Raw genomic sequence first — 19,053 nt, 5'->3', positions numbered from 1 at the left:
CCCGCCCGACGCCTCCCGGTGGTCACGGCAACGGGTCAGGGAGGAGCGACGGCCGCGGCCCGCCCGACACCCGCCTCAGGAGGCCGCCGCCCGCCCAACGCCCGCCTCGCGAGGCGACGTTCCCGCTGCCCCTCTCGGGCGCTCTTTTACCTCAGCCCCGGGCACCCCGCGGGAAACAAGGGAGCTCCTTAGCCAGAGGGGACACGGGGGACGAGGAAGGGCTTCCCGCCTGGAGGGTGCCGCGGAGGGGAGCGGGCCGCAGGCCAATGCCGTCCCCCTCCGGCGTTGGCAGGTGCAGGGAAAGGGCTACGTACAAACATCAGGGCCCGCTCTGAACAGCGCAAACGAGGTTTTATTCGGAATTAGTATGAAACAAATGCAAAATTTAACTCAGGCTGTTCTTATGGCACAGATGTTAAAACATTACGATAATATCCCCATTTTCACACTGATACAAAAAAAAAAAAAAATACAAAACGACCCCTTTCCACCTACTCAGTATAAACTTTGGTTCAACATCAGGTAAGTAACACAGTATGTATGTCCTTACAGCCAAACATAAACACAGATAGAGGCCCATTCTTCATTCCCCATGCTAAAGTTATTCCTAGGAGTAGAAATGCTGCATGGGATCACACTGTAAAAATAGAACGCAGGATAAAAACTCATTGTAGACAGTTTGATTCTTTTATTTGAGTCCTCATCCAGACATTTACCCATTTTCGGAGGCATTTACCCATGGAGGTCACCGTAAGCGATGGGCTGTACCCATCTGGCTTTGCAGAACTGCACGTAGCAAAAAGCTCCTCACTACAGGGAAATAAGAGGGCTAATACTTCCAGTCTCCACTTCTAATCCTACCTTCTTCCATAACATTAAATATCATTGTGGCTTCTGAAAGATTGAAGTAGTAACTCTGGGCAGAACTCAGAATAAACAGTTAATATTTTCGTTGCAATTTTAAATATGGCCAAAAAAGAGCATGTTGCATTGCTACGTATAAATTTCATAATCCTTCTGGAATAGCTATTGAACACATACATTGCTTCTGTTCCATTGCTGAATTGTTCCCAAAGTGCATGAGAGGGTAGCTTGCTTAAGTATGTGATTAGTAATGAATGTTTAATATGATAAAAAGTCTTTTAGATAAGTTAAAAGTAACCATTCAAGAAAATAAACAGCCTCAACAAAAAAAAATGCCTACACTGGTTTTAGGACAAGCAGTAACAACTTTTCTTTTTTTAAAGAATAAAATTAATTTACAACATTAGTTTATCAAGAAAAATGTACATTTTATACCTATATACTTTACAAGATGCTCCAGATCTGCTATGTATTTCTGTGGGAGGTATATATTACAGAATTATTTGGCTGCATTATAAGGCAATCAGTGAAAAATACTTTGTCCTACAGGAAACCATTCATGGGTGAGATCCAATCACATGATTATTTGCAGACAATTCCAAATATTTCTGCTGACAGCAACCAAACTATGCCATATCATCTTTATTAAAATGTAAAGAAATGTGCTTAAAAGAGAAAGGCGTAAACTTGTATCCTCCACCAGAGTAGAATTTGTTCTGAAATTCCACCCTGAAACAAGACAAAAAAAAAAACAGAATCTGTATATTAATCCAAAATGACTGGTTGTCAAGGGACAGAACTGTGCAACACAAGAGGCTGAACAAAACCAATCCTACCCCTGTCACTTACGCTTTCCGTGCAGCTATTTAACCTTCCTATCACAGTCCCAGGCAAATTTCATGTTTCTCAAGAGACCCAAACACACTGACATTGTGCTGCAATGGCTCATTTCTCACTTCTGTCTTACTAATTGTTTTCGAGTTAGTTGCAGTTAATTGTTTTGCAAATATACAATAGCATGAGGACTATACTCTGTAATGCATACAGCCCTGCCTCATATGTTTATATACTATATGTCTGCCTTTTCTTATACTGTAAATTTAATCAGGTTTCAAACTAAATATTCTCTGAATCCACTCAAATGTGCAGAGCTCATGATATTAAGACTAAGAAAGGATTAAAATACTTCAGGGTTGGCAGCCCCACTTCAGCAAAAGTTTTGCTCACTAATATAAATGTTCTGTTGAACCAAATAAATAAAATAGACTGAAGCCATTCAGTGATATAACCAGACTGAAATTAAAAATACTTATCCACATTACTAATATTCTACAGTATGAAAAGCTGCAATACTATAAATCAAATGTACTCATAGTTTGTCAACTCTGAATGTGGTAGAGGTTAATATGCATCATAAGCCAATATAATATTTGAATTTACTGAAAATATTCCAGAGGAACAATCACATTCAACTAACAAGCCATTTATTTAATGTGATTAGATAAGTCTATTACAGTAGCATTAGGCTGTTGAATTTTGTACTTTTTAATAAGGCACCTAATATTTTGACACAAAAATTCCTCTTAAACAAGCCAGTATATGCTGAAGTGGTATAAAGAAAAAATGAAGAGTTAAAACTTACCAGTGAAGTCGTATAGCATGGAGAAAAGCAGAAAGCCCCTCCATGACCAAAAGAATAAGAACTGTTAGCACAGCAAAAAAGGCTAGAACAGGGACTAGCAGTAAGACACCATACGTTGTATCCACACGAAGACCCACTCTCATCACCATTTGCCATAGAACTTCTGATAACTCTATTAAAAAAAGTTTTCATAATTAGTGTTGATACTGCACACATTCACCCAGTGAGCTACTTTAACTGACCTGTATTCTACTTCAAACAGTATTACAGGATCTGCTGAGCATGGGAACTATAAGCAACCCCCCCACCCCCAGTTAGTTGCCCCCCTCTTCCTCCCCCAAAATACTCAAAGGTACATCTCAGTTTCAAAATGAGATCTACTGATGTCAACATTTTACACCATGACACTAAGACTTTAGCAAGTGCCTAAATATCTTCCAAACTGGTCAGTCAATGGAAAACAGGAAATAGTACTGTGACTACAGATACGCTATTATGTGCAGTAACAACTGTGCTCAGATAATCAGCCCCTTTACAACACAGAGCAATCAATGAAGAAAATTACTAGATTCCAAACAGTAAGTCACAATTTTAGTTTGGGGACTTTCCATAGATCATTATTAGTTTAAACAAGGAATTGTTTTAATTAAGAAAAGATAATTTCATAGTATTATCAAGTCAACAGGCCAGCTCCCCTCTAACCAGCATTAAAAAAATTCGAGACAGATGAAAAAAACCAACTAACCAAAAAAACCCCTCACTTACGTGCATGAGCAAGACTTAATGCCCAGAGTCTCAGATACGAGGCTGTATTAGAAATACATCCTAGACAGTATTCAATGGTATGAATTGCTTGATTCATAAAAATATCTGCAAAATTAAGCTAAAATATAAAAATACTTTTGTATCCATTCAAACAACATAGTACAGTATGACAGAACAAAAACATTCATCTGCAAAGCTTAATATACATGAAAGAAAAATTCCATTAAAGGGTAATACATTGATTTCATATCGAGTAAAAAAAGATCCGCTAATGTTTAAGATCCTTATTACAGAGACAACATTAAAAAAAGAATCAGATGCCATAGTTTTCCAGTTAATTTCCCCAATTACTTTGTTGATAGATAAAAATGAATGCAATTTATGTTTTCCACAAGGAATATGATCTAATACTTGAAAACTCTAAGTAGTAAAACCAGTCATGGTTCTAATTCCCATTCTATTGATGTTGTAAATTTAAAATGTCAATTTTTGCATCTTTAAAACCAGGATTAGTTACTAGTAATGCTAGTGATAGAAAAATAACTATGTTAATACTGTAAACTCTAAATATACGTACTTGTTGCTAACAAAGAGTTCCAAGACTAACACTTACTTTGCACAGAACCATGACACATTTTATTTAAGCAAACAAATCTTGTATTTTCTATACATAAGAAGTATGAGTCTACTACCCCAGTGAAGCAAGTACTATACATAGTGTGCACACCAGGAAACTGGAGCACTTTTTTGTCTTTCAATTCACATGAAATCAGTGGAATCAGTCAAGACCTCTAAAGATTTGGCCAAACTAAACAGCAGCAATAGCTGGGGATTAGGAATGTAGCTCATGTCTCCCAACTCTCATTAACAATAATCCTCATCACAAGATGTGATTTGCAGACATAAAAAGACTTTTGGCTGGATGAAAAGCTAAGATTAATTAACAGGGAGCTGCACAGTCATCCTCTTGCCTTAAAATTAAGAATGCATAAAACCATACAAACCCCAGGATTTTTATCCCACTCTTCAATTTAAGAAAAACTATAGTCTTAGATGTAAAGTCTATAGATGCAATTAAAGCACTCTTCCTGCTCTCCACTACAGATAGATTGTGGTTTACTGTAGCAATCTGAAAATACCAATAAATAATTATAAAATAGCAACAAATAAAAATAAGTAAATTGCATTCAGGCATCAAGGTCTTTGTAAAGGTTCAGCTGATTTTCTTGAAAACTTCCAGGGACTCAGTGTACAGGTTATCTTCTTGATCTTCCACTTCTAATGTGCTTTTAAGGATATACAAACTAGAGATTAAGTAAAAACATTACCTCCTCTCCATCCCCCTCTCTGTGCCCACTGTCTGAATGACTGCTTCCTTCTTCTACATCATGACATCTCAGCAGAGAAAGTTCTTCTTCACTTTCTTTTCGAATTAGCTTGTAGCCACTCTGCAAAATGGAAACATATTGTGTCTTTAAACGGACTGCCAGTGTAATTTTGAAAATTTATTTAAAGTAGTTGCAGGCAAAGGCAAAAAGAGCTAGAGGAACAAAGCACTATTATGTGTTGCAGTCAAAAACTTTCCAAGTTGAGTAGAAATACCTAGTGAGGACATTACTCTATATGCGATACAACACCAGCTGAATTCTTCTATACTGAAGAAATGTGTGTCTCTCAATACTTACCCTGTACATTCTAATGCCTCGGCCTCCACTGTGCAACCAATATAAATAGAGTGGTTTACCAAAAAGCATTACAGGAACAGAAAGAAAAGCAATGCTAAGTAAAAACCTCTGTAGAGCAACCTGTTTGGAGGGGGGAAGAAAAAATGAGATTAGATCACAAAATCAAAAGTAGGAAAAGCCTTCCCATTTTCCTTTAAAGGCCTGTTTAAGAGTAAGAAAAGTACTACTGATTTCAGTGGGCATGTACTCCAAATTGAACACACACATATTAAGTATTTTACTTAGTCAGGTCCTTAAATTGGGTTACAGACATCCAGCATCTTCAGGACTGGGTTCTAGATTAATCTTACTTAACTGAGTATCAGTAATGCCTTATTTACAGCACACAGAAAAGCATCAACATTACAAGCATGAGACTCTGTTCTCTAGCCTTAATTTTAACCTGGGAGATTTTGTTCAAGAAACAGGTATTTTCACAAGTCACTACGTAAAATCTTACAACCAATTAAAGAGTAAATATGTTATTTAATCATAAAGTTTGTTCAATTTCCCCTTAGTCTGATACATTCCCTTCCTAGGGGAACACTCAGCCATCAGCCTTTCATGACTGGTAAAGTGTTATCTGCATAGGGAACAGCAGGATCTTCAGAAGTTTGTAAGGACACTACTAACCTGTCCGGTGTAGAAGACCTCTGTTTCACCACCAGGAAACAGGAACATGTTAATAAATTGAATCAGAATACTAGGAGCAGATGTAGAGTCCTCTGCAGAGTACACTAACCATTTAAAGAAGATCATAAACACAAGGTAGCCAAAGATGCACATCATGAATAAAAGTTCAGGAAGAAAAACCAAATAAATATTATACTTCTTCTTGAAATGCCTAAAAGATAAAAATGGGAAAAAAATGAAAAATAAGTTTTACAAAGAAAGATCAGGATAAATACGTAGCCCAAACATGTTTTCAATAAAACAGAGCAGTACCCAGTACTTTTAAAGAGCAAGACCGAAATTAGAATCCAGAGCCGATTTCTTCATATTCAGTGAAATTTTAATCAGGTATTTCAGTGGAAATCAAGACCAGAAGAGGCATATATTTCTATTTAGCAACAAGTGAAATAAAATCTTGTATTAATAAATGTCTTCAGATTTTTTGGCATAATAATGATCCACCATCTTACGTATGTGACAGAAGATCTCTCTGTTACTGTCTTTTTTAAGAACAGTTTTCACAATTACCATTATTCTGTTTTAAAAAAATTGTTCCAGTTTCCCTTACCAGATGAACTGTTAAAATTCAAGACTTGACAAAACTATAAGGTTAATATTATCTTAACTTCTTGTACTTACAAGTGGTTAAATACCCCCAATACAACTCCAAACGTCATGTGAGTTACTCCAAAAATCACAGACATTTTCATTTTGAAAGAATTTAAAAAACTGAGACGGTTGCTTGCCAAATTCCAGATCTGAAGAAGAGAAGACAAAAATCAGCATTAAAGAACAGTGTAATAGAAGAAATAAAACAGTATCCTTTCCCTATTGGAGACCAGAATTCTACCTCAAATGGGGATCATAACTGAAATTTGAGTTTCATGAAAATAGTTAGATTTTTGACTCATTAAGGGAGAAGCTCTTTTTGAATGGAGAATGCAAGCAGAAATGTATTTCTTCCATAGTATGTTTATCTTCCTAATACACATAACAAAATCTAATTGATTGATCATCACAAATGGATAATTTAAAAGCATAAAACTAACCGGATCAATTCCAAAGGGATAAGCTCCATTGTATACACCAGTAACATTTGGATCCAGTGTTAAAAACTGGTTGGACTTCAGATCCTCAAGACTGCAGAGAAAGAAAAACACAATCAGATCTGACGTGTTTAAACACAGTGACAACATATACTTTCAGCTCTGCAGGACACTACTCCTGCTTTCCTTTATACGACTAGCTCACCTACTGTCAGTCTTTCAAAGAATAAAAGGATTTCTAAGCACAAAAGGCCTGGCTAATAAAAACAATACCAAAATAAATAAATAAATAATTTATAGAAACTTACAATCTGGGCTTAACTCTCACTAACTGTCTCTGAAAGAAAAGATTCTGGATTTTATTCCTCATTCCCCTTGAATGGAAAGTTTCATTTAAAACGCTATTTGCTTTTATATAAAATTCACTAACAAACACCCAAAGAATAACTGATGTCTTTTTTCCCTTTTGCATTTGTATGAGTTTCCACTCTAGCTTCATATCGTGTTTAATTAACACAGCAGCACTCAACAACCTGTTCACATTTTAACTAGTCGGTGGTTTTGACTCTACTATTTTAAGCCACTTCCTGTTTTTGAGGCAAAATGAAATGCAAGCTGTGAACGTTTAAATACTAAAGGGCCGTGACACCTCATAACAATGAAGTTATCCCACTTTGCGAAAAAGTGGGTTTGATAATTCACATAGCCTACTTTTTTCTTTTTTTTTTACTACCAAGAAAAGCTGTGCAAAGACTAATGATTGCTAAGTAATTAATTTATTTCATTAATTGTTAATTTCTTCACAGTAGATGCTAATGCTGCTTGGCTATTCATTCCAGAAGCACGACCTAGGACAAATTTGTCCAAAACTAGCCCTGTGTTTTCTCTTCCTCTCAAAATCCGATATATATATTCAGAAACCTCTCCTGGAAAATATAGTAATTGGAGATAAATTAAAACCATTAGCATAAAGAAAAACCGTAACACAGGAGGCAGTGTGCTTTTTATGAATAAAAAGAATACACAACAAGACAAAAGTCCTAGTGCCTTCTGTTAGGGTTTTACAGTACTACTGAAGCCTCCAGCCATTCATAAGAACACGGTTGTGAGACCACAAAAAAAGATGCAAAACACACCTAAGAAGGTTTAGAGACTGAATAAACCCTAGAAATATCACCTCATAAAATTAGGTCCCATTTCTTACTACCAATAAAGAGATACTATACCAGCTGCAGTTTTTAATGACTAAAAATTATTAGCTAGCATATAGCATCAGGGTATTGCAACAGAATTTGTTCCAGGAGAAGACTGACTGTCACCTATACCAAATGATAATATTCTAGAAAACATTCCAGGCGAGTGAGGACATGTAAAATCCAGTAAAGCAGCACTGATAAATACGAGATTAACCTGATAGATTGACTGAATTAAATATAATCAAATTCTGATAGTGGTTTTGCAAGACATCATGTTCTCTGTGGATTTTCCAGTTTAAGATAATAAGCAATTCAAATTTTTTGTTTTTAAATAGCTATTACTGCCTTTTTTATTTTAAGTGTAGATGTATCACTTAGCCCTTAGCGGACTAGCGCTTACCACCTTAACAACTAGATTTTGTTAGATATCACTATATTTACTTACTACTCTCACTAAAGCATGGTTAAAATGGGTGAGCAAAAGGGCTAAACTGTTGCAGGAAGTACATTTTTGTTTTAATGGTATAGCAAACAGAGGCATGCTACTCACCGCCAAACCTTCTGTTCAAACATTGCTGAAACATTCCATCCAGAACCAAATATATTTAATGACTTTGAAAAGCAGTCATTATAGATCAATCCAGTGTACACAGAAAACAGACCCATTAATAAAATAACGTATCGGCCTTCAAATAACATTTTCATTATCTGCAAGTATTGGAAAAAAGAAAAAATAGAGAACATCATCTGCTATGTGAACAATTGTTATCTACACATTCCTAAGACAAACACATTTTTGGCCATACCAAGACTTCTAAAAAATAAAAATTCTTGTGAATAGTCATTAAGAAATATGAAGAAACCTATGTCCAACCAAGATGTAACACAGAGAATTTTGCTTTAAGCATGTGAATATGCAATTTAGAAATGGCAGTCACCAAATGGGTGCAGTTCATCTCCCCACATTCAGAGCTTTACATCAAGTGATTTATATGCAAAGGTTTATATGCATTAGGAAATAGAGCTAGCAGCAAGAAGTATATTCTGAAAGACAACTGTGGTTTAAATTGAATGCAGAGATTTGAAGTCCCCACACAAGCTCCCATGATACAAACTGAGACTTTTCTCATTGGCATTGTTACACTAACGAATAGTCTTTTCAAACCACGTTTCCTTCCCAGGACTGGTTTTCAAGAAGTTAGTCATTTGCAGCCATTCTTAATTAAACATAATTCTAATAAGATATGCACGTGTTCCTGCATTCCAACCCCACATCATTAAAAAATTAGTTAAAATTAAGTTTAATAAATTTCAAACTACAACTCCTTTTCAGAAACAATAAGACGACGGAATTTGAAAAATCATTTTCTTCTCATGTTAGTCACTGTAAACACATTCTGTAAGACACACGCATCACTAAGTAGCCCTAGCAGAAGGAAAGACAAGCCCAACAGTATCAACTAATTTTTGTCAGTCTTTCATTCCAACTTGATTATTTCTGCCCTCTCAAAAGTAAGTGAATAGTTTGTTAAGATATCACATTAACGTTGCCATATTTCTCAAGATTAAACACAGAAAATCCCGAAACAAAGGAAAAAAACCCCAGTCTAATACATGTGCAATAAATAGTACTTTTCAGAAACACAGTAACTATCCAATTGAAGTTATCTTACTGGATGGGGAGTAAGTTATTTGTAATTCCTTTTACCTCATCTTGTGATCTTTGTAATCTAGGGTGGTTTTCATACAGTATTGTCAGGAGTGCAAATATGAACATTAGTAGACCATGCCCAAAGTCTCCAAACATAACCGCAAACAAGAAAGGAAAAGTGATGATGGTATAGAGAGCTGAAATGACAACATAACAGATTTCAGGCACAAAGCACAACAGATGATGTTGCGATCTGAATTATGCCTAAGCAATTCAACTACTTAAACCTTTCAAACAGTTTTCAGCTTTAAGTTTGAAAGACATTTCCCCCCTTGCTAATAGACCTTTCCCTCACACTATAAATCTAACTCAGTTTAAAGCTTGCTTATGTATATCCCTTCATAATGACAGCTCTGCAGTTGAGCATTAGCTGACAATTCTGAGGATAACAATATGAGCCCAAGAAATAAAAACCAAACAAACAGTTCTTCCTCCATGGCTATTTTGGCTCTGTACTATAATGTACATTCTCCTGTACAGCATGACATAGTCAACATAGCTTCAAAAATACATAAGGACATTCAATTAACTGGGCTATACAACAAGCTGGATTTTTTCAAGTGATGAGCTCCACGCTTCAGTAAGATCAATAGCCATTACCAAAGCTTTCTTTTTTCCCTTAAATATCTTACCCAAGATAAAGCATATGAAGAAACATTATACAGCTATTATCAGTATCTTTAATGCTAAAACAACTCATCAAAAGCAAATCCCATCTTACTGCTTGGAGCACCATTTGTACTTTTGATGAGCTACTGAAATTTTAAAATGGCTACTAATCAGCAGTATGGTTGTCACCATTTTGCCTTTACTAGTGTCCAGTTCAGCAAGGTATTTAAACACGCAACAAGGCAAGCAGTAATGACAGCACAGCTCACAGTTCAGATTTCAGAAGGACCAACCTGGATTAACTTCTCCATAGTTTCCAACTCCATAAGCATCAACAATGTTTTGGAATCCTGAGGTGAATTTATTGGTACGTATCAAAGTTGGAGGAGGTTGTGTTGTTGGGATGGTATTCATGAATGAAGAAATTGTAGCTCCACTCTTCCTCTAATTGCAGTCAGAAAGAAGATACATTTATATAAAACTCAGCTGATACTTAACCTAACCAAAGTGAAAAAATTTCCTCGATCAGCAGTTTCACTGATCCTGAAACATCCCTAAATTAAGCCCCAAGTTTAACATTTATCCCTTTGTGCTTTCTAAAAAAAAATAAATTACATTAATCTGTTCCTCTAAAAACACTAGTTATGTACAGTGTTCTAAGCCTTACTTTATATGAAATACCAAAACGAGAATCATCATTCAATATCATAAAACAAAGAATTGTTCCTAAAAATTCCCTCATGTAAAACATGGAGCTGCACTCAACTCAACTCATACAAGGGAATTAGCACCCTCTACTTGACTGCAAATAGCATTGTGAGCCCAGTCAGACTTGGGTCCAACACAAGTTCTTACTCAAAAAACAAAAAACAACAAAAAACAACCAAAAAAAACCACCCAAAAAAACAAACCACAAAAAAACCCAAACCAACACAACACTAAATAAAGGCTCTGCTAATAAAGAAATAGTTTTATATGAGTTCATAGAGACCCAGACCTGCCTGTGCCTACTTTTAGCCTATTTTAAATAATTATTTTCTTTCCTTATCCATATAGTTAGTTCAAGACAAAAGTTTTAACATCAGTGAGCATTCAGCTGACTTACTGAACCTTCCTCCAACGCATGGCGCAAATTCTGCAGATCAGCCACCGGACACCAAACCTCAGCAATTAAACATTTATTTGTGACATCAAAACTGCACAGGTTGAGTACATGATAAATGGCTTTCATCTTCTTCACTTGGATAACCCATGTATAGATGGATTCAGATGCTTTACACAAGACTTGGCGTAAGTAATCCTCAGTTTTATGCAGCACCTTTGTCCAAGAAAAAACAAAAAGATTTCATTGAAAATGTAACAGTGGTTATGTTAACCACAGTAAGAGCACCTAGTATTTGGCCAATGCTGGATCACATTTGTAGGAGGCCACACTAACCGTTGCTTAAAACAAAAATCAAAGCCAAGTGCCTTGGAGTTTAATAGATACAGGCAACACGAGACCAGGGACATGACATACAGTCATGTTCGGATCCAAAGCTGTAGGTATTTTAGAAACATATTCATGTATTTAATACTGCGATTTGTCAAATTATTTCCTATTGTGTAATAGCTACAGCAAAGGGAATACCGTTATTTACTCACAGTATGAAGATCCTGAATACGAACATTTAGTCCTTCAACAACTGCCTTGCGCTCCTCCATGGTATTTGGATAGGGATACACATGACAGTGATAGCTACAGAAAGACAGAAGTTTGTGTTAAATAACCAAACTAAAACAAAACAAATAACCCAACCCCATGCCCTAGTCAAATCTGCAACACACCATTTAATAACCACGGAACAGATTCAACCGAGAGAGTCAGTATTTTGCCTGTACTTAATAAGGACTGCAGATAAAATGACTCATACGTTTATTTGTATACTGCATAATTATAAAGCTAGATGCAAGGGGGGAGAGGAACAAATTTAACTTCAAAAACCTTGCCTAAAAATCAACACTTACAAGGAAGGGGAGCAAGGGGAAAACTTACAAGAAAATAATCCAGGTATAAAGAAATTATATATATTAGTTTTACTTCTTACCAATCACAAATCTTCTTAACTTTCTGGCCAATTTGTTCACCCCAATAGGACACTAAAAAAACAAACCATTTTGTGCTTTCACCCTAAAAAAAACCAAAAAAGTTCAGTTGATGAAGTTTGTTTTTAACCAACAATTCCACTGTGATATAATTACAGAGCAAACTAACAAATCTGAATGATTAGAAAAAGCTGTGTTAGTAGCATTAACCTTCCACCATTTTAGTGAAGATTAAAAAAAAAAAAAAATTCAAGTGTGCCAATATCTCTCTTTTTTTTTCTCGTATATTAGAGAAAAACAGAAAAACTCTTCAGGAAAAATCAAAGAGATATTATATTTTACCATCTCAGAATTATTAGTAACAAAAAAGTCTTAAAAATTTAAAATGTTACAAATTAGAATCGAAGCAAAATTTAAAAGTGACAGATTAGGCAGCCATAATTGCTGATTTACAAAAGTGAATTTTATAAGTTCAGAGAAAAAACTTCATAGAAGACCAACTGTACTCCAGACTTCTTTTCCTTAACTACTGAATGAACAAAAAAATTATTATTAAAAAGGTAGTGCACTGTACAGACCTAGTTAATAAATATCCAAGCAGCCATTTATGCCACGTATTTTGGTCAAGGTAGCCAATCATAAAGTCACTACTATTCCACAATAAAAGTTCTGCACTCATCATGCTGAACCATGATAAACTAATTGCCACTCCTATAGTTACGGTGGCATCAAGACCTCTAATTTTAAAGACTTACAAGTTCTAATGCTTTAAAACAGTTTTCCCTTCAAGGGCACTGGGAAGTAATTCATTCATTGCAGGCAGACCTGAGCAGCAATTCTTCCAAGTCTTATGAAAAGTAGAAACAAAATAAACTGATAGTTACAATGTTTACTCACTGTATCTGGATCTTCCAGACATTCATCCAGCTCTGCATAGGTAAGAATAGTATATCCTTTACAGACTCTCCACAGCATTTTTTCAAATGCTTCAACTTTTGCTATGTGAACTAACCCAGATATGAATCTATGGAAAAAGAAGAGTTTGAAAAATAAGCTAAAATCCACAAGAAAAATTAAAAACTCGGAGTACGTCATCAGTCAGGATCACATAGTCACAATAATTTGACATCCACCATCTCTAGCGAAGGAAGCGTCACTCTGAACAGGAAGTAACTGGTATATAAAATAGACTCAATTTCTATTTGGAAAACAAACAGACTGTAGGCCTGAGCACACAACTAGAATTATATTTGATGTCATTTCTTTCTGTGATAGTAAGGTTCTTAATTTTTTCTTGGTAAGATACCCTCTCATAATGGTGTTGTAGAGAGCAGTATCCATATATCATTTTAAAGGCAAGTAGGCAATACCATTAATAACGTTACATTTACAACTGACACTGCCAAGCAATTAAAACACTGTGTGTTTATCCTAGAAAAACAGAGTAGAAGTACTGATTTCGAGCATTTAGAGATTTTCCTTAACACACATACTTGGTTTAACAGCAGTTTTGTGACAGTTTTTTTGGTGCTGTCCTACTTATCTCTTCAAATAATCCAATTTTGTTACAAAGGTACATTTGGGCCAGACTCCAACCCCATCTAAAACTCTTTGGCTCATCTTAAATCACTAGAGTCACACTATATCCCATGTTTTAAGAAGACGGCCCCTTATTTACAGCAGCTCATCAAGCAGTGTTGAAACAGCACACACTGACAACCTGCCATACGGGGACTGAACCATACCTACCCCAGCTTGGCACCCAGTCTGTGCATACAGTTGTAATCCACTAATGGCTCATTTTCCACAGATGGAAATTCTTCATAATTGGCATGTAAATGGGATTCATACTAGCAAATAGAAGAAAGATCATTCATAGCTTTCAGGAAAAAAAAATCATCTTCATTCATTTATTATTATAAAGAAGAAAAGCTAATTAAGTACATTATTTCAATAAAAATATAAAACCCTTTCCTGTGTTCAATTCAGACAACAGAAAGATCTTGGGATTTCAAGTGCATTGCTCTTAGCAATTATAGTCAGTGTTGCAAAGGTAAATTTGGTAAATTTCTTAGCACTTCTTAGCACAATCTATGCATCAAAATAACACAAATACGCCTTCACTTTCAGTTGGCATCAGCAGCAACATTCAAACAATTCAACAGAGAAATCACAAAGCTCCTCTAAGTTCAGGGCTGCACAGCCTAGCACAAGAGGTTGCCAGCCAGGTTCTCTAGGTACAATAACAACGCACAAATAAGAACTAACAACGTACAGTGCTGTAAAGCCCAACACCAAGTCACGCACTTAACTAGAACTACTAACAGTATGCAAAAATGCCACATGACACACAATCCTTGCCAAACAACATAAGCAGTACCTCAGCTGTTCTCCTGACAAATCTTTGTGTGACCTCTAACATGCATGTGTATTCTGTCAGTTCAAGCAGGTTTTTCCTCAACTTTTCTTTGTTTTTAGTTACTTCCCTCAATTCTGTCTCCAGCTTCTGCAACTGTTCCTAAGACATGGAGAAAAGAAAATGACATAGCATCAGTTATACTGTTTTGGAAATCAGGGGAGGATGAATTTTAAGCACGTGTCAATTTGCTGCAATGATGGGAGATTCCCAATTTCTTAATTAACTTAAGCTCCATAGGTTTTATTCCTCAGTCTGCCGAAGATTGCTTTGTACTGAGTACACTTGATCCTCCACTGGCATCTGTTAAATCTGCTGTTCTGACCCTAATTTGTGTCTGAGCTAAGTAATGCAGACTTGGAATTAGAACTTCAGATAGTACAAGGTACAAGACACTTATCTGTTCTATTAAGAGAATTACAGCAAAACAGAATATCATTCAAAATTATATCTGCATTTTACAGGCTTCTACTTCTAACATAATACCAGAAAAAGCATTCAGAGAAAAGAGCACCATGTTTTGCTATGCAACCAGCACTGGAACCTGCAGAGCCTTGGGCATATAAAACTCCCACACACCCTGGAAATTTTGGATGCACAAAGTGAGCCTTAGCTAAGTCCCAAAGCAGTAAATGAGGCTGAAGAACTACATCAATAGACAACAATTTGCCTGAAACAGTGTAATATGCCAATCCATCAAAATAAAACAGGTGACTGCAAACCCCTTAAGTTAGCTTTGACCCTTTCACAGGAATTTTGTGTTATTATCAAATCCTCATCGGCAGTCTTTGAAGTAACACTGGCAGAAAGAAAAGAAAATTTGACAAAAACAAAAGCAAAGGCTTCTGCTCCCCCTGCCACGCCCCTATAACTTAAGTCATAAGTAATAAGATAGCAATTAATTAAGTTTTAAATAAAGTTCCAAGATCCAGAGCTACACCTTTGGCATCTGTAGTGTGGAAAAGTTACCTGGATTTCTAAAATGTGTTTCAGCAAGGGGGCAGGAGGAGCAACATCTCCTTCAGGAAGTGGAATATCCGCTTTTTTAATTTCTTGTACTAAATACCCTGGAGTGAAAAGAAAAACACAATCAGAAAGGAAACAGTATTGCCTTATGCTTCCTAGAATGCTGCACAGTTGACCTCCAGCTGTTATTGATGGTGCTGATCACACTGCTGCATCAGGCCCTAGCTATTTTATTCATTTATTTTAGCAACAACACACACACACTAGAGTCTTCAAAAAGAATGCAAGGAAAGGGTGGAAAAAAAGGGAGGAAAAAAAAAGAGGGGATTATAGAGTGCTAGGAATAAAATACACAGAACATCTCTGTCTCGGAAGTTTGCAGAAGTAAGCTATCTTCAGAGTCCTCTGACTGAAATTTTCCAGCCACAAATGCTTTTTAAGAAGCTTTTAACATCTCATAGTAATCTCTTTGTTGCTGCCAGATATCACTTTCTGCTAATCATGCCATCTGCCAAAAATTGACATTCTGCTCATTGACCCATGTTTGGAATAAAAAGTGTTCAAACAAGGCAAACAAAGCAACCTTGACAACAAATGCAACTCATGCTGGGCACAGAGATGGCCAAAATAGCTACTGGGATGGTTTGGCATGACCAGCACATGCCTCTGATGAGAGATTCCAATAAAAAGAATCCTTCATTGGTAACTTTTCCTCAGGATACACTGAGGAAATCTGCATCTTGGTTGTAATGCTCTACATACTCTTCTCTATTCATTAACTACCATGTGAATACAATTATTAATAACTTGAGGTATTTTTGAGGATGCTTGGAAGTTCAACAGTATTGAGTTACGTAACACGAAAAACAGAGTTTATCTTATAGTCAAGGAAATATCCAGAGTAAAGCTTCCATTTTCTGAGCAGAGTTTTAAGCAGTCAATACTGAAATTGTCTCAACTATTTATCAGCAACACATTAGCAACTCTTCTTCACCGCTGAGCTTAAAAACACCCCAATCTGTATTTAGCACATACATGTCGTAGTGTAAGCAAATTTTACAACTCACAAAACCGAGAAACCGTGGTCAGTGGTAAAACACTGGAACAGGTTGCCCAGAGAGGTTGTGGAGTCTCCATATTCAAAATCCCACTGGACACAGTCCTGGACAACCTGCTCTAGCTGCCCCTGCTTGAGCTGCAGATTGACTAGGTAATCTCAAGAGGTCCCTTCCAACCTAAACTACTCTGTGATACACTCAGAACTGCTGCAGCATATCAACACAAATTAAGGGATATATTTGTATGTTCTGACCCAATTCAGTGCTACAGTCAAGTCATCTCTGGCTCCAAAAATCTACATAAAGACTCCACATATGAGTGTATGTACGTGGATTTTTTCATACATATGAATATTTTATAAGATTCTACAGCATTCAGATCATACAAGATGGGGAAGATTTAAAAAAAACCTGTAGCTGAAACCTCCGCTGTACTTCCACTCTAGCAATGTAAACTTTAATAACACCACAGATGAGAAAGGGCAGACATGAAAGTAAAGCTCACCAAGTATTCTTTCCATTTCTTCACACTTCTTTACCTCATTCACAAATTTTCTCTGAAATACACTTACATTTGGGTTAAGCTGAAGGAGAAGAACAAAATGCTTATTAGGTATTTAAAACAGCAACCACCCCCAAAAAACCACAGCTATTTCTGTGACTTCACGGACACAATTTTGCACGTATTCTACATGCTCTCTTTCTACAAAGTCCTTTTCAGCTAAGAAGATATAAAAACCTAAAAGGATTAGAAAGTCTTCAAATAGCAAGGTTTCATTAAAGCACAATTATCAATGCCTGTTGCTAGTTTTACTCAAATAACAAAATGACCAGATCTACTGGAAAAAAACATTCCTAACTTGGTTTCTAGAGTTTTAAAATACTGCTTAATGACTTCAAATTAACAAACCTTTCTACAAGCAAATTTTTGTGATGGATTTCCACAGAATCTATTTGAAATGTTAAGTTTCGAAATAATCTTTTTACATACATCCCCATATTATGAGTGTGCAATATCTCTGACTACTTATTCAGCTTTTAAATCAGGCCCACTAATCCATTATTTCTGGAATAAATGGTGTGTCAGATACCCGAAATGGCATCAACATGTTAAACATCGCACCCATATAATAATTCTTACAGATTTGTCTCCTCCTACCTGCTGTATTTACTAACCAGCTGTTAATTTAAGTTCTCGCAGCTTTCCTTGCAAAGACTTTGCAACCTACATTTCTAAAGAATACTTGGAAGAAATTCCAAAGTCTCAGTCAGCAAGCAAAGATCATATAATTACGATGAGACAATGCAGAAACAAGGTTAATTATTACTCAACCCAATTTTATGTTAGTCAGACATGTAGCTTCCTCCAAGGTGAATTGCTCCTCCAGGAACAGACATGTTTCACAAACCAGCAGTCTGTGATGTTGAAGAAATATGCCTACAGAACAGCTAGGATGTTTCTATCGATCTGTCAACGGGGTGAACATATCTATTAGCTGCGCACATACACTCAGACTAAAGTCAGTGTGGCTTCAGGTGGGTAACAGGCTCTCCCACGGGATCCTACTGCAAAAAATTCCCAAGTTTAAACTACTTCTGTGTGAGAAGTAGGATAGTCATCCCAAAACACGCCCCCAGACTCTCGGGGAGGATGAGGCTCCACACTGACATTCCATCACCCAATCTCCCTTTCAGGCAAATACGATATAGCTATCAGCCACACATCTGCAAGTCAGAGTCGGGGAAAGACGGAAGAGAAGCGGTCTTGGAGTCTTTTACATGGCACCATCGGAATGAAACCCACACCTTCCCGACGGCAACTACTCTGCCCGGCTCGGCTTTCCCCGCGTCGCCCACCCGCCGGGCCCCCAGGGTCCTTTTACCTCCCCCATTCTCCCAGAAAGCCCCGCCGGGCGCCCGGGCCCCGACGCCGCTACTCACGTCTCGGAACTCGGCCAGGCCACGCTCGCCCACCTCGCTGAGGCACTCGTAGGCCGAGCCGCTCTGAAGGAAGAGCTGCGCCAGGCACATCGGCTCGCTGCGGAACAGCGAGCCCATGGCGGGCCGCGGGGCGGAGGGGAGCGGAGGGGCTCAGCGAGGCGGGCGCCGAGGCGGCGCGGCGACACGTCCGACGGGAGCCCGCGGCTCAGCGGCCATGGCGGAGCGCCCCAGCCCGCCGCCGGCAGCGCGGCCAGCTGCTTCCGGGGGGCGGGGCCGTGGCGGCGGCCAACCGGCGGCGAACGCGGAGTGCGGCGGCGGCGCGGGCCGAGCTCCGCTGCCCTCGGCGCGGGTACCGCGG

General features: G+C 37.5%; 1 protein-coding gene across 1 annotated transcript; it reads right to left on the bottom strand.

Annotated features, from left to right (window-relative positions):
• Positions 1-332: 332 nt before the first annotated feature.
• ATP6V0A2 (ATPase H+ transporting V0 subunit a2) lies at positions 333-19,051 on the bottom strand. The gene is made up of 20 exons (XM_075516468.1): positions 18,696-19,051; positions 17,260-17,338; positions 15,700-15,797; positions 14,695-14,832; positions 14,064-14,164; positions 13,212-13,338; positions 12,317-12,399; positions 11,874-11,967; positions 11,335-11,547; positions 10,523-10,673; positions 9,618-9,757; positions 8,460-8,617; positions 6,717-6,807; positions 6,307-6,425; positions 5,629-5,839; positions 4,957-5,076; positions 4,600-4,719; positions 3,272-3,389; positions 2,507-2,678; positions 333-1,593 (listed from the first exon to the last, which is right to left on the bottom strand). Exons 1-20 carry the CDS (start codon positions 18,810-18,812, stop codon positions 1,491-1,493), a joined length of 2,553 nt encoding a protein of 850 aa, XP_075372583.1. The 5' UTR covers positions 18,813-19,051; the 3' UTR covers positions 333-1,490.
• Positions 19,052-19,053: the final 2 nt, after the last annotated feature.

The sequence above is a fragment of the Mycteria americana genome, chromosome 13 (genome assembly GCF_035582795.1).
Source record: "Mycteria americana isolate JAX WOST 10 ecotype Jacksonville Zoo and Gardens chromosome 13, USCA_MyAme_1.0, whole genome shotgun sequence".
In the NCBI taxonomy this organism is placed as follows: Eukaryota; Metazoa; Chordata; class Aves; order Ciconiiformes; family Ciconiidae; genus Mycteria; species Mycteria americana.
Note: the sequence above shows the minus strand (reverse complement) of the source record. Positions and strands in the feature narration are given on the sequence as shown.